This window comes from Aplidium turbinatum, chromosome 10, assembly GCF_918807975.1.
Source record: "Aplidium turbinatum chromosome 10, kaAplTurb1.1, whole genome shotgun sequence".
Taxonomy (NCBI): domain Eukaryota; kingdom Metazoa; phylum Chordata; class Ascidiacea; order Aplousobranchia; family Polyclinidae; genus Aplidium; species Aplidium turbinatum.
In genome coordinates this window covers 23,322,512-23,337,304 of record NC_137481.1, presented here as the reverse complement: position 1 = coordinate 23,337,304, position 14,793 = coordinate 23,322,512, and the positions used below count along the sequence as shown (strand labels likewise).

General features: G+C 41.1%; 1 protein-coding gene across 1 annotated transcript; it reads right to left on the bottom strand.

Moving 5' to 3' along the window:
* Positions 1-10,041: 10,041 nt before the first annotated feature.
* On the bottom strand, positions 10,042-14,382 carry LOC145779079 (uncharacterized). Its single transcript, XM_082590650.1, has one exon. It carries the CDS (start codon positions 14,380-14,382, stop codon positions 10,042-10,044), a length of 4,341 nt encoding a protein of 1,446 aa, XP_082446776.1.
* Positions 14,383-14,793: the final 411 nt, after the last annotated feature.

The following is a 14,793-nucleotide window of genomic DNA, read 5'->3' as shown; positions in this document are numbered from 1 at the left end:
CCTACATCTTCAAGAAGTCACCCCTCAGTTGGTCTGGATACATGAGTGCAAAAACAACAGCGCAATCTAAGCCAAAGCCTGTTGTTACCATGTTGCCGGTGATCGACTTACACGCCACAGATTTAACAGCTTAACACTCGTTTCTAGCTTCATATAAAAGCATACGACATAGAATCATCAAAGAACATGAGCGTATTTGTTCGATTGGGCGGCTCTCACCAGCTTATGAGTTTTCTGGGATCAATTGGTTCTTTTATGGAAGGAAGTGGCTTGAGAAGTGCTCTTGAGACAGCATACGCTCTTGTAATTATAGGTAGGGCACATGTTTAGTGGGAAAGCAGTTTCCCGCGCTGTTCGAGGTCATCTGTTATGCGCAACAGCTATTCTGTCCCTTATCTTGGAAGAATTTTGGAGTGAGTTGACGCCCGGAGAGCAGAGCGCCTTGGAGAAATTGTATAACTCAGACAGTTCTTCTGATCATAATAATGATAACATTGGGCATAAGATGATGGCATTTTTCACCAATAAAAAGGAGCAGCTCACACGAGAATCACGTACATCAGCTCTGTGGTTATGCTATGTTAATTACGTTTCAGTTGTGCTGGAGTTTATTCAAGCAGAGAGAACAAGCAACTGGTTACTACACATTTCTGCGTCAAAAAGCATGCTGAAGCTATTTGCTGCCACAGGTCACAACAATTATGCAAAAACATGTCGCCTGTATCTTTAAACACTTGCAGAATTGGAAACAAGTCCCAGATGTCTACCAGCAATTTATGTACGGAAATCACACCGTCAGGCGTTCTAACAAACAATAGGCAGAATTCTGAACTGATTTGTCTATTGAACAGATTCTCATGAACTCTTTAAAAGGAAAAGGCGTAGTCATCGGCAAGGGCACCACCGATAATGTATTAATGGTGTGAAATAAAACCATGCACAGGTGCGCAGAAGTGACAGATGCACTCAGTACAGTCTCATTATTGTCAAATTCTGATGATAAACACAAAAAAGCATTTGCTGGAAGAATCAAACGTGATAATGATGATTTAAAAAAAAGTACAAACCTGGTTTGGTTCACATAATCCATTTAAAGTTGGAGTTCAGCTTATGGCTCTAGACCAGAGGTGGGCAAACTACGGCCCGCGGGCCGCATGCGGCCCGCAACAACTTTCTGTACGGCCCGCGAAAGCCTGAAGCAATTATATAAAAAAATAATCCTCAACTTGCTTGAAAATTTTAATTATTACAATGACTTAATTAAACTTTTTCTTCCTATATGTCATCTTGATAAAGATATATTAGCCTATAGTCTTTTTGTCGCATTGTAGTAGTTTGTTTCCCCAGCCACATTGTGATCTTGCATGAATGCATGGCTATAATTAGTGTCAAAGCAGCCATTGCTAAACAGCCGATTGCGTCACAATCGAAGTTTCTGACTTTAGCCTGTCACATCATATGACTTTCTTTGTCGTTTTAGTCTTGGATCAAGGCCAAGACTTTTGGTAGAGAGAAAAGCGGCGATTGCGACAGTTTTTCTGATTATGTTAATTCGCTCACAGATGTATTCTGTTTAATTCGCTCAAAGTGGGTCTGGCAAAGTGTTATCTTGATGTGGGTTGTATTCAAACAAATAATTGAGACAAACAGTTTTTATATCTTTTATGTAATGTACATGTACTGTATATAAAATCTCCCTTTCGTTCGTCACTTTAAAAATAAATAAAAGCTTCTGTTTTAACTAGTTTAGATTTTATGTTTTGGTTTAATCTTAATTATACTGTACTGCGGCCCTCGAACAAATTCCGATTCTGAATGCGGCCCTCGAGATAAAAAGTTTGCCCACCCCTGCTCTAGACTTAGGGTTGATTGATGACAATAACAGTGTGACCTGTGACCGATCTGAGGAGATAGGGGCGTTTATCCAAAAAAAAAACTTGATGATAAAACCTTTACAGAAGTAAATAAGTGCTATACAGAGCCTTTATGCCAGTCTAAAAATTGGTCATGATACTATCACCATTGATCCATTAATACTCTTTTTGAGATTGGTTGTTGTCATAGAGAGAAAGCCAGAAAACGAAATTGCAGACTACCTGTACTTCTACGAGTTATCACCGTACCCAATGTCACTGTTCAAAGATGGAGTTTTATGAACTGCGCAAAAATCAAAACTACCCTAAGTCATACATCTTGCACAAAGTTGAAATGACAAAAGAACCTGACTCCATTAAAATTATTGATGGCGGTGCCTTGTTGTGGTGTTGTGACTGAAAGAAGAATGAGAAGTTCCATGAGTTCTTCAAAAAAGTACATGAGTTTTCTTCAGCACTTGCGCGCCAACGTTATTGTTTTTGATGGCTACAGGGTTGGTTTTAAATCTTTATCCTCGCACTGACAAGGCCTTGATAGGTTATTCCTGATAGTTTCGCATACTTGTAGAGGCTTTTGACGCAGGGCCGGTTACCAAGATTGACAGAGTGAAGTTTCCGATTCTTGAAGTGTTATTGCGGGGAAATTATTCCATCCATTAGATCCCGCTGAATCGAGAGCAGTCCTTAGAATGCGTTGCTCAAGCGCACACCCCGAGAGTCGAATCAGCGCAGCTTGACGAAGCTTCTTCGTTCACGAAGTCACGCGCTAACCAATTAAGCTATCGGGGTGGACTCACATGGAAAACGACCACAGAAGTACAAGGAAATGGTCATGTCTAATCGTTCACCCGTTGATCTGGCTCTCCTTCCACCATCACCACGAGCTGCATACTATCACGGCCTCAGATTATATCACCAGCTGAAAGTTTGGAGAATTTTAAGCAACTCAGATTTGAAACCATTGTCATGGGGTTGGCAGAAAAAAGATGACACGTTTTCTCCAGTCATGACGGATGTAGCTGCTGCACCAGAATATGTCTTGAAAATCTTTCGATGTAGCTGCAAGGGATCATGTGACAGACGCTGCTCTTGTCTGAAAGCGGGCTTAACATGAACATCGTCATGCAAGGAATGACACGGTGTCAACCAAAGATTCGACCTATCAAAAACGCTCTGGTACGACGTCTCAAACTATTGAATTGAATGATCAAAATTCTTGCCCAACTGAAAAGAACATCTTTTTCTCAAACTATACAAACAAACAAAGATTTGTGGTGGCTTTAACGAAACAACTGGAGTTGAATGGTTTCAAAGTTCATTTGTGCCCTGGTGTTGCAGGTACAAAAATCGTTCAAATTGCTTTGATTTGGTAGGTAGGACACCTGTAACTGTGTACTCCAACGATACTGATGTCCTTTGTCTACTAGTGCATCATGCTATGTACCGTGAATATTATGATATCTTCTTGTCAAACATTACAAGAGGGAAAAACTACCAGCAAAGACAGTGCTACAGAGTTAGAGATGTTATTGCGAAGGTAGATGTTCTTGTTTTGGAGTGGCTGTGATACAACTTCAGCAGTTCATAAATTCGGCAAGATGTCTATTGGAGAAGTTGAAATCAAGCAAGTTTGCGAAATGTTGCCGATGTTTTCTACGAAGACGACATGTCTCCACACCAAGTTGGCAGGGCTTGGATACGGTTCTTCGAACTTTTAAACTCGTCTACATATACTTTACCACAAATCCCTAAACAGAAGTACGAGGAAATGGTCATGTCTAATCGTTCTCACATTGATCCGGCTCTCCTTCCACAATCACCACGAGCTGCATACCACCACGGCCTCAAAGTGTATCACCAGACATGCACAAATATAACAGTCGTGTTTGATGACGAATTGGAAGAAGAGAGACAATTTATGGATGCGTTTGCATTACTTTGATTGAAATGTGTTTACATTTTATTAGAACTTAAAACTGTAAGTGTCGTTTTTACATCTTCACAGCTGGTTTAACTCTAGCAAGACCGGGCTTTTTGGCACTCCAGGACTGGGGGGACACAGTGTTTTTGTAACAAAATACCCTATGAAAAATCATTTTAACTAAAACCTTCTTCACTACGTCCTGGATAGCTTTTATGTGTTGTTTACATATCCTTGCTTATAAAAGAAAAATCTTTTATTTCGGTGAAATCTCTCCTGTTATCTCCGTCTCGGTCAACTTTTACCCCCTTAAACGTGTGAAATACCTCCTAATTAGGTTATGTTTTATATTTTTGCTTTCCGATTGTTAGTTTGCTTTGCGGATAGTAATATTCAAATTTATGGTGTTGTATTCTGTTACGAAGGTAACGTATTTTAGCTTATAATTGTAATATAATATTGAGCAAATTAGTGTTTTGGTCCCCCCCCCCCCCCCCCGGCACGTTTTTGGTCGTAACTTTTTTTCCCCAAAGTAAAAAAAAATGACAAAACCCATCATTGAAAAGCTGAGAAAATTATCTTTCCAACGATATATAATTCGTCTTTATAAGAATTTTTTCTAGGTTGACCAAAAATTCTACAGGACTATGAGTGTGAAGGCAACGACTTGGTACATAAAGACATGAAAGTGCCTAGTTATCAAATGTCAGAGGGGCAAGAGAATCGTTCAAACTTGCGGCATTTTCAATAAGAGCAAATCTTTAGACTCCCTGATGGCGGATCGAGCTTTAAAAAACGTTTTGAGACAGAAAATTCTGTGGTCCCGTATTGGTTGATGGTTCAATACACACACTTTGTCCAAATAAAACTAGTCGAAATTAGCCTACATTTTTTCAATTGAAGTTAAGCTTCAATCATTCTGTTCATGACTATGAAAGGCCTCTATTTCACCTCATACCTAGGCTAAGCTTATTTTGAGCACTGGGTGGTTTAATTGTTTTAAATAGGTGGATTGGATCAGTGAAATGTTCAACTAGCTTGTGTTTTCATAACGCTGTAGTGTAGACAACTAGACATATTTGTTTCGGGGGGGGGTTTTAATCCGCTGATTGAAAGCACTTTTGCCCAATGCTGCTGGTTAAGTTCGTCTCGATAGCTCATTTGGTTAGCGTGGTTCAAAGCTTCTCCAGACATGCGAAAATGCCAGGAATAAGTTCCAAATGAAGCTTTTCCCGTCTTAGAATGAATTAGGTTCAAATAATCAGTTAAAAAATTAGATTAGGCGAGTGAGAAAATTTTACAAAGGTAAAAAATGTTACAAGTTTTTAAGCTTTTGAGGGAAACCTGGCCAAGTAGCCTACCTCCTCCACACACACCCGAGATCTGCTATGTAAGGTTTGTGTTATAGCTTGACGGAAAGGTCGCATACTCGCATTGCAAAAAAGCTGTGAGCGATTGGCTCAACTTAGCGACATTACAACCTCAAAGCTGTTCTCTCGTTTGACTTGTAGTAGCTTAGATTGGCAATGCCTCCTCGTGCAGCCAAGATACGGTAGTTGGGCGAGGTCCAGTTGTCGAATACCAATGATTCCACTTGGGGGCCGTAAGATAAAACATTCGTGGAGTATATGTTGCATTGTTTGTTCTACCTCTCCGCAGACACATATTGGCGTATTATGCAGCCCCCACCTAAACAGATTAGCTCCAGTGCAGCCAACGTCACATCTGATCCTATTCAATGTAGGCCTAACCCATGCCTTTCTTGAGAGGTCTGCTCCAGGAGGGACGGAGAGTGCTGGTATAGGGAAAGGTGGGGATGGTTCGGACAAGGGGATACCGCGAACAAGCAACTTCCGGTTTAATTTTCACATCGCTACGCAGTTTGCACGCCAACTTTCACCATTGGTGAAAGTTGCCAGCTGCGTTAGGACTGCTTTAAGAACTTCAGTTGTTCAAATTTAGAAGTTTAGATTTTTTTTCTCAAAGACGTAATATTTTCAGTGAACGTCGTAAGCTTTTATAAAAAAGTTTGTGCAGTAAAACTTTTAACCTTTAGTGTAGTAGGCTATATACGTTGTAGATAGCAGGTTCTTTACAGCAAAAGAGTTTTCTAGCAGAGCATTTTGTGCTAGTAGAAATCCGCCATTGTTTGCTACACGTGACTATGGGGATACCGCGGACATAAAATATCTAAGTGTCCGGGGTATCCCCTAGGCTATAGACCTTCTGTAATTTTTTTGATATTTTGTTATTCCCTTCAACATGAAACAATTACAGGATTTCTTTGTAAATATTATTGGTACAATATATGTACAATATAATTCAATACTATTTTCAACCTTATTTTGGTTTGTCCGACATAGCCCCATACCTTGTCCGAACCTACCCCCTCATTGGGGTAGGTTCGGACAATTCAGTGATGTCAGCGTTTTAGGAAAATTAATAAGAAAACAAATTTTGAGAAATTTATGCTGTGCACCCTTTTTTCAAGAAAGACTTAGCTATAAGTTGACATAAAATTTAAGCTTAAAAAAAGTTTAAAAAAATTTTTACGGCCAAATTTCAACAAAGTGTCCGAACCATCCCCACCTTTCCCTAACTGAAAACTGGGGAGGGATATGTGGCAGCTCGTTCCATTTCTGGACCCATGTCTCCATGCAGCTGAAGTTCTTATCCACAAGCTGTGTAGCATATATCGATGAAATGGGCGCCTGGTCTATTGAAGTTTAAATTTATTTGTAGTGTAACCTGCAGCCTACTAGCAACATGCAAGGGAGAACCCGACTTGTGCATTACATTGTTAAAATCAAATGCTTCAATGAAGATGGAGAAATTGAGGCCAACTTTTTAAGAAAAGTGCCTTTTTAAGAAAAGCCAGAAAGGAACAGTTGTCCTTTGTCTTTAAAGCAGACGCTGAGTGTGCTTTTCTTAAAGAGGATGTCGTTAAAGCTTCCTCACGCGACCGCTTGGAGAAACTTTCTGCCGTCAGCAGAAATTCCGGTTTCCATGCTCTCTTGATCAGTGGCATATGGAATAAGTTTAGATCTGACAGACAACGGAAATTGATTTGGAAAATTCACATTGGGAGGTTTATTTAATCAGGATTGTGCCGTATTAATTCATCGTTTTATTTTCTGTTCTGCAGCTCAGTTAACACGATCTGCTAGTACTGCATTGATTCAACGTCTGTTGACGTTTAATCAACAAAAAAGTGGCAGATTTGTCGGCAAGGAAGTGCGCAATTTCACAGTCGAACAGTCACAACAAAATAAATTTATCTTTTCACATGTTGTTCTTTCTTCCTGGTAACAGCTATGTATTAACTGCTACCCAACCTGTCTTCTTTCTAACTTTCGACTCCAGTTTCCACATGTGTTGAGTGAAGATTACTGGATCAATTGTGAAGTTGAATAGTCACTGCACACCAGTAGCGTAGCCAGGAATTTTGAAAGGGGGGGGGGGTATGACGACCCAGCAGCGGAGGGTGTGGGGGGCCTCCCCCAGAAAAAAATTTTGTGCATTCTGAGAGCATTTTCAACAAAAATGTGGCTATGAATATTCCTGTAAAATGGTGCGGTCCGGTGGCATAGCAAAAGGATAAGATCATGTTTTCTTCGGCATTTTTCGGAAATAAAGCTAAGTCTCTATGTTTTCTTGTTGTTAATTCCTGGCTGAGATGTTTGAATGTTTGGTGTTGTGTGCGACGCGAACACAACAGGTGCGGTAGTTAATTGCGCCGGTGACGTCACGATTTTCCTAATCCACCCGGCAGGACTGAGCAACTGTTAAAGCACGCCAACTTGAAGAAATCACTCGGTTTCCAATGACTGCTTCGCAGCAATGAAGTTTATACGGTTTTTCTGTCAAGAAATAACACAACATAAGACACTAGTCACAATTCAGCAAGCACAACAGTCGAACTGATAAACGTACCAAATTTGTTGACAAACAGTTCTCAATCCACTGTACGGTACACAAGTTCCACAGGTTGGCCAATGACGCACTGAATAAATAAATTCGCGATGTTACCTTACACAATTATTACGTAGGCTACCGTACCGTACAACCATAACGCTAGGTCAATAATCATTAAAAAACAAAGAAACGTGGCAATTCACTTGGCCTAGTTAAGATCGGTTTACGAGAATTAATTTCCATTAGGCTGACAAATTATTGGTCAATAATTCAGTAGTAAACATAAATCCACAATTCACGACACAAATCAATCAATCATACAATTCAGAATAATGAACGTACCGGTAGTATGACCGGATCAGTAATGCCAAATGATGCACTTGTACGCGAAGGATTCTATAGTGATTGACTCTGCAATATTTAAGTTTGAAGTATTAGCCTAACAACAATTTACGCACATCAGAGATACGTTACGTTTGTTTACGGTAGACAGTCAACATTCAGCTACAAAAAACATTATTACATCACAAGTACGCTCACCAGTAAGTTGAACTTTGAGAGATAGCAAGCTGCAAATATGGAATTCAGCCTACACGCAAATAAGTATTACCATAGCAGTTGTCAAACTTAAGTCCTGTAGAAGTACATAACAGAGAAGCAGCTAACAAAGCATAAACATCAATCAATCAACTTTCAGTCACAAACTACAGTAACTAACAAGTTCGGCTCAGGGTTGCCAGATACTCAAGCTATAGTAAGGCCAAATCCATTATAAAATAAGGCCAAAAAAAGGCCAAATTTTTTATTTACTTCTAAGGCTAAATAAACGCTAACAACTTAATTGAAACAATTTTTTGAAAATGCCATTTTACAATCAAATATGACAGATAATAATTTAGCACTGTCAGAGCATAATGACCGGTTCGTTTGCATAATTTGATTAATGAAAAATTACTGTAGTAGCAGATAAACTAGAAACCACTATTACTTCAATTCATGAACAGTGCTATTCGGAACATCTAGCTAAACAAAAAGCATGAATTTGTCTTATTGAGTATATGTACCAGGGATGTCTACAACTACAGGATTGGAAACTATTTTCAGGGCTATACATGAATACAGAAGAATTATTAAAATAAAACACTGTTTGTATCAACTAAAGAATGTATAAAATTTAATTGACCGATTTTTTAGCAAAATGTCCGAAAAAAATGTAGTCAATTCGGTCAAAATGTCCGAAAAAATATAGTCAATTGACTACTAATGACCAAAAATGACTAAAAATGATCGAAATAAATAAAAATTGACCGAATTTTTTCAAGTCATTTTGGACAAATGACCGAAAAGTCTCAGCAAAAAAAAAATCCCAGCTTATTTGATGTATAGAAGTTTAAAACCACAAATCTAAAAAATCAAAAATAAACGAATGCAAAGATTTGCTGTCGTTTTGTAGCATTTTGCGTATTGCAAACCGGATCAGAAGTACGGTAAACGTGGAGTGTTCAAAAATCAGTGAAATGTGTTGTCGTAGGCTTTTATAATAAACTTATTCACAGACCAACCCAGTACGAAATCAATACGTTTAAGATGTCATAAGAACTAAAACTAATACTGTAGCCTACTCGGTTTTGAAATTATTTAGCAGCAAACAAAATACGACAAAATTGAACAAATGGAATGCAAACACATCACATTAACAAACAAGGCAAGTGTATACTTTACGGTTTACGGCAGGTGCAACTTAATAGAACCGCCCTGTCCACCGCTAACACATTCTCTACTCTCTACCAAGTACCAATGTCTCTACTCACTAATTAAAATTAAAACGAATATAGGTCAGCCTCTAAGTGATGATAAGTGATACTTTTATAATACCATTGAAATTGAATTTCCTTAAAATAATACTTTCTAAACCGGTCAAAACTTGCAGCCATTAAAAGGGCCAAATAAGGCCAGATTTTCTGGCCTTATTTGCATCAATTTTTGTAGGCCAACTGCAATTTAAAAAGGCCAGTTTTCTGGAATTTGGCCTAAAAAAAGGCCATCTGGCAACCCTGGTTCGGCTAGCTGGCAAACTAGCAGCAAAAACGAAAACGTCTCGAAAGTTCCATAGACAATCTCGTGGTGAGTGTTGCCATTTGCAAAGAGCGATAACATAACAATGAAGGGGAAACGACGCTAGGTGGCGAATACACAAATTAACGGGAGTAATGCGGTAAAACGAAAGGCAGGCCTATCAAGGACCTGTTGAAAATCTAACACTCCCGGGCCAAACTGGCTCGTTCTTTTCATGAATAAAAGTTTTTCAACAGTCCATTGTCATGTAACAGTTCAGTCTTTAGTCTCTTCCTCATCGCTCTGATCTTCCAGCAAAATCTCAACGGTGTCTATTGGTGTCTCATCTTCATCTGGATCATCTTCTTCCCTTTGGACAATTACACAAAATTTGGATATTGGTCTCTTCAGAGATCCGGTTGCAGTCTTCACTTCTACGGAACGAACAACGCCGTGACGATCAGGAAATGTTTCAATTACTCTGCCTAGTGGCCATCGTTGTCTGGGAGCAGAGTCATCAATCAAAAGGACGATGTCTCCTCTTCGGACATTCTCCTTTTTGTGAAGCCATTTTGCTCTTGACATCACAGATCGTGGGTATTCCTTAACCCACTGCTTCCAAAAGGTGTCTGCCAGAAACTGCACATGGCGGTATCGATCACTTGGTCGGTAGCCATCTCTGTCGCAGCTTAACATTGGCGGTAAATTCGATGAAGAATTCAACTTCAACAAGTGGTTAGGTGTCAGGGGTAAGTCGCCATCAACTTCCAGTTTCACATCGGTGAGTGGTCTTGAATTGACGATGTCTTCTACTTCAAGAAGTAATGTGTGCAATGTGTCATCATCGAGTGGTTGTTTTGGTAAGATGTTCATAAGAATTTGACGTACTGTGTGGATCATTCTCTCCCAGGCTCCGCCCATATGGCTGGCTGTTGGGGGGTTGAATGACCATTCTATTCCTTGTTGTCGAAGGCTCTGGTGGATCTGGTTCTGATTCCACTCATCGATGGCTTGCTTCAAGATTCTTTCACAACCCACAAAGTTGGTTCCATTGTCAGAGAAGATTTTCTTGATGGGGCCTCTGCGAGCTATGAAACGCCGTAGGGCATTTATGAATGCGCCAGTTGTCAGGTCTGGTGCCACTTCCAAGTGAATGGCTCTAGTTGTGAGACATGTGAAAAGGCAGCCGTATCTCTTAATGTCACTTCGTCTGTTTCGGACATTCAGCGGCCCAAAAAAGTCAACGCCAGTCTGTGAGAATGGTGGCTGTGACATTTGTAACCTTGCTTCTGGCAGTTCTGCCATGAGCTGTTGTCTAGGTTTTGCGGTCCTTCGCCGGCAAGGCAGGCATCTTGCAAGTACCCTTTTAACCGCAACTTTGGCATTAACTATCCAGTATTTTCGGTTAATATTGTTCAGTGTATGGCTTTCACCCATGTGCTTCGATTCGTTGGTATGACAATGTTCAATTATCAAGTCCGTTAAGTGGCGCTCTGGAGCTATGATAGCAGGATGTCGCGTTTCGAACGGTAAGTCGGCTCTGTCGATTCTTCCGCCAACACGTAGAACATCTTTCATTAGGACAGGGCTGAGTTTTTCGAGTGGGATCCTCTTGGATTTGGGCATGTTTGGATGTTTTCCTTTGGATAGAGATTTGATCCAGGCTGGAAAACTCTGACGCTGCTCGTATTTGATTAACTCAATTTCTGCCTCATCAAGTTCTGGCACACTGATTGGTCCTTTCAGTGTAATCTGGGTTTCGTTCTTCATGCGCATCAGTAAGTACGATCTGAATCTCAGGAACCAGGCTACTGATAGTTTCAGTCGGCGCAGAGATGAGAAGTAGGAGATTAACCTGTTGGTTCCTTGGCTTTCAGTCGTAGAAGCAGTAAAGGTTTCGATTTTCCTCTTTGGTTTGTAAGCAGCAAAGATATCTTCAGATTGTGGTTGCTGAGCGGTTTGATTGGGCCATTCTTCTGGTGGTTTCCTCAGAAAACCTGGACCATTGAGCCACATCCCAGAATTCATCAAGGCCTTGGCCGTCATGCCCCTTGAAGCTTGGTCAGCAGGGTTCTGCTTCGTGTCACGGACAAGAAAATTTGAAATGTCGGATTCAGTATCGAAATTACCTAAGCCTGTCTCCTTTGGTCGAGTACCTCTAAGCAACCAGCCTAAGGGTGTCCTGACTGCATCAGGTCCTTGCTTCGGGTTAGGTGCAAAGCGGCTTTCAATGCATCGGTGGGCGACAGCATGATCATTTCCGATCAACAGTGTAACTGTAGCATGGTCCAGTTGCTTCAAGTCAATGCCTTGGAGGTGCTTGTGCGTTTGCAGATACTCCGGAGAAGGCGCTGGAGTTGGCTTGGTAGGTATCTTGTCAACGACGATCAAATCTGTCAGTTCTTGCACTTCGCCGCCAACTACTGGTAAAACTTTCAACGATACAGTTGAAGAACTGAAGGAATATGGTCCACTCGAAGACAGTGTTTGCACCTGGAAGTCACCAGATGGCTCAGGTTTCAGTTCAAGCATCTCTACAAGTTTTTGTTCACAAAAGGTGCGGTTTGAACCAGAATCTAAGAGAGCATAAGTATGTATTACCTTTCCTTCTCCTGTCACACGTACGGGAACGATGTCCAAGTAAGTTGCCGAGTTGCTGGTTCTGGAATGGAAGGTTTCTACAACTTCATTTGTGTTCCTTTCTGATGGTCTTCTTCCGGGATCATCTGGCTGGCTGTCATTTCTTCTATTAGCAATGGGGTTGGGGTGTCGTCTCTGGATTTGTTCTCCAGTTGTGACCAGATACCGATGTAAAAGAGAATGATGTGATGAGCTTCCGCATTCAGTGCATTTACCTCGGCTTCTGCAGTCGGCACGTATGTGATCTGGTCCAAGACAGTTTAAGCACAATTTGTTGTTCCTTACAAATTGCTCACGTTCAGTGACGGATTTGGCTTTGAACTCTTTGCAGTATTGCAAATAATGTGTACTATCGCACAGGATACATTGTATGAGTCGCTTGTTGCCAATTCGGAGCTGTCCGGATCGTTCAGTAGGTTTTGTCACTACGTTAAACAGTGAAGCCTTTTGTTTCCCTTTGGTGTCAGGCTTGTTAAGTTTGTCGACATTTGATGAAAAAAGTTTCACGCCATAGATTGAATTGGCAATCCTAGATTCGTTCGTTATGAAGTCAGCAAAGTGTTGGAATCCAGCCACTTTTCCAGTGTCATCATTGATTTTCAGAGCTTCAATTACCCACTTTTCTTTCAAAGACACTGGCAGCTTATTCGCAAGGCAGGTGATAAACTGCACGGTATCCAAGTTCGAAGCTTCGGTGTTTGAGTTCAATGATGAACAACATCTTTTTAACAGGACGGACAACTTCTCCAATTGCTCGGGTTCGTGGTGAGAAATTCTGGTAACAGCTCTCAAGCGTTCCTCACAAGCATGCGCAATAACGTGTGGTTGGCCATACCTCCGTTTTAATTCTTCCCACGCTTCATCATAGCAGTTGTGACCTTCGCTGCTATCGGCAAGGTGCCTTATTTGTTCACAGACTGCATCACAGCAGTGCTGCATGAGGTAAGACATCTTCCTGTCGGGTGTCAACCAATCAGAAATATGGAACTTAAAACGGTGCCAGAAAGCCCAGAAATCGAGTGGGTCACCAAAGAATTTCTTAACATCTGGTTTAGGTAGAAGTCGTTCTGAAAGATCAGGTTGTCGGCTAGTATAATAACAAGGGTAATTTACCTTTTGGTCTGGCATTCTTGCAGACGTTGCAGTTGGTTCTTGTTTGTGCCGCTCATCGCTGTGACGCAGAGGTTCCAGGTGTGTGTCTTTGTGAGTGAAGGTTTGCTGTGGCAATCGTACGGGTGTCATTGATCCAACATTGATAACCGAAGAAGAATCATCTTGCCAGAGTGCGGCTTCAGTTTCGGCAGCTTTAATTTGACGCAGGTCTTCAGCTTCGGCTCTCTCACGTTCAAAGCGAGCTTTATCCTGCTCCAACCGAGCTTTATCCTGTTCCAACTGAGCGCACAAGCGAGCTTTATCCTGTTCCATCTGAGCTTTCTCCTGTTCCATGCGAGCGAACAAGCGAGCTTTATCCTGTTCCATCTGAGCTTTCTCCTTTTCCATGCGAACTAGTTCTTCTTCCTCTCGTCGCCTGGCATCATTCTGTTCTTTTGTCAAACGAGCTAGTTCCAATTTGGCATGTGCTTCACGTTGACGCAAACTGTACGTTGTACTCGATGACCGAATGCTTCCGGATTTGGAGCGGTGAGAATGGGTACGCAAGGACGAGTGATGTGAACGTAGTGGAGGAGTTTTAGTGTCTGTCCTCTCGCATTCCGTGAACCACTGTTTGGCTCTATCAGCAAATTCTTCTTTACCTTGAATGTAATCCCGTTTGGTTGAAAGACCTCCTGGAATTTGTTCATTGTCAGGGACATCGACACAAAGCGCCATTAAAGAGGCATAATTTTTGTCAATTTCTAACAGGATAGTCTGTACTTCTGTGAGGTTTTCACGTTTGCTCATCAGCTGTTCACCACGCTTGTAGCTGTCTCTCAAAGTATCAGCTGCTTGTTGAATAGCTTCGGCTTTGGAATTCATAACTGTGTATGCAAATCCGCTTCGTAACAGCATAAGCTAACTTCAGCAAATGAGAGATGTCACGTAACGCTGATGGGAACTTGGTAAGTAAACGCAAATTTGATCGTCAGGTTGGTGAAGATCAGCAGTTCGGTACAATTGACGAAATCAGCTTCAGTTCAAAGATGGTCAAGCTTTGATGCCAAATTTGAAAAACGATGTTGTGTGCGACGCGAACACAACAGGTGCGGTAGTTAATTGCGCCGGTGACGTCACGATTTTCCTAATCCACCCGGCAGGACTGAGCACTGTTAAAGCACGCCAACTTGAAGAAATCACTCGGTTTCCAATGACTGCTTCGCAGCAATGAAGTTTATACGGTTTTTCTGTCAAGAAATAACACAACATAAGACACTAGTCACAATTCAGCAA

Coding starts and splice junctions, on each gene's coding strand:
- LOC145779079 (XM_082590650.1), bottom strand. CDS start 14,382: ATGAATTCCAAAGCCGAAGCTATTCAACAAGCAGCTGATACTTTGAGA.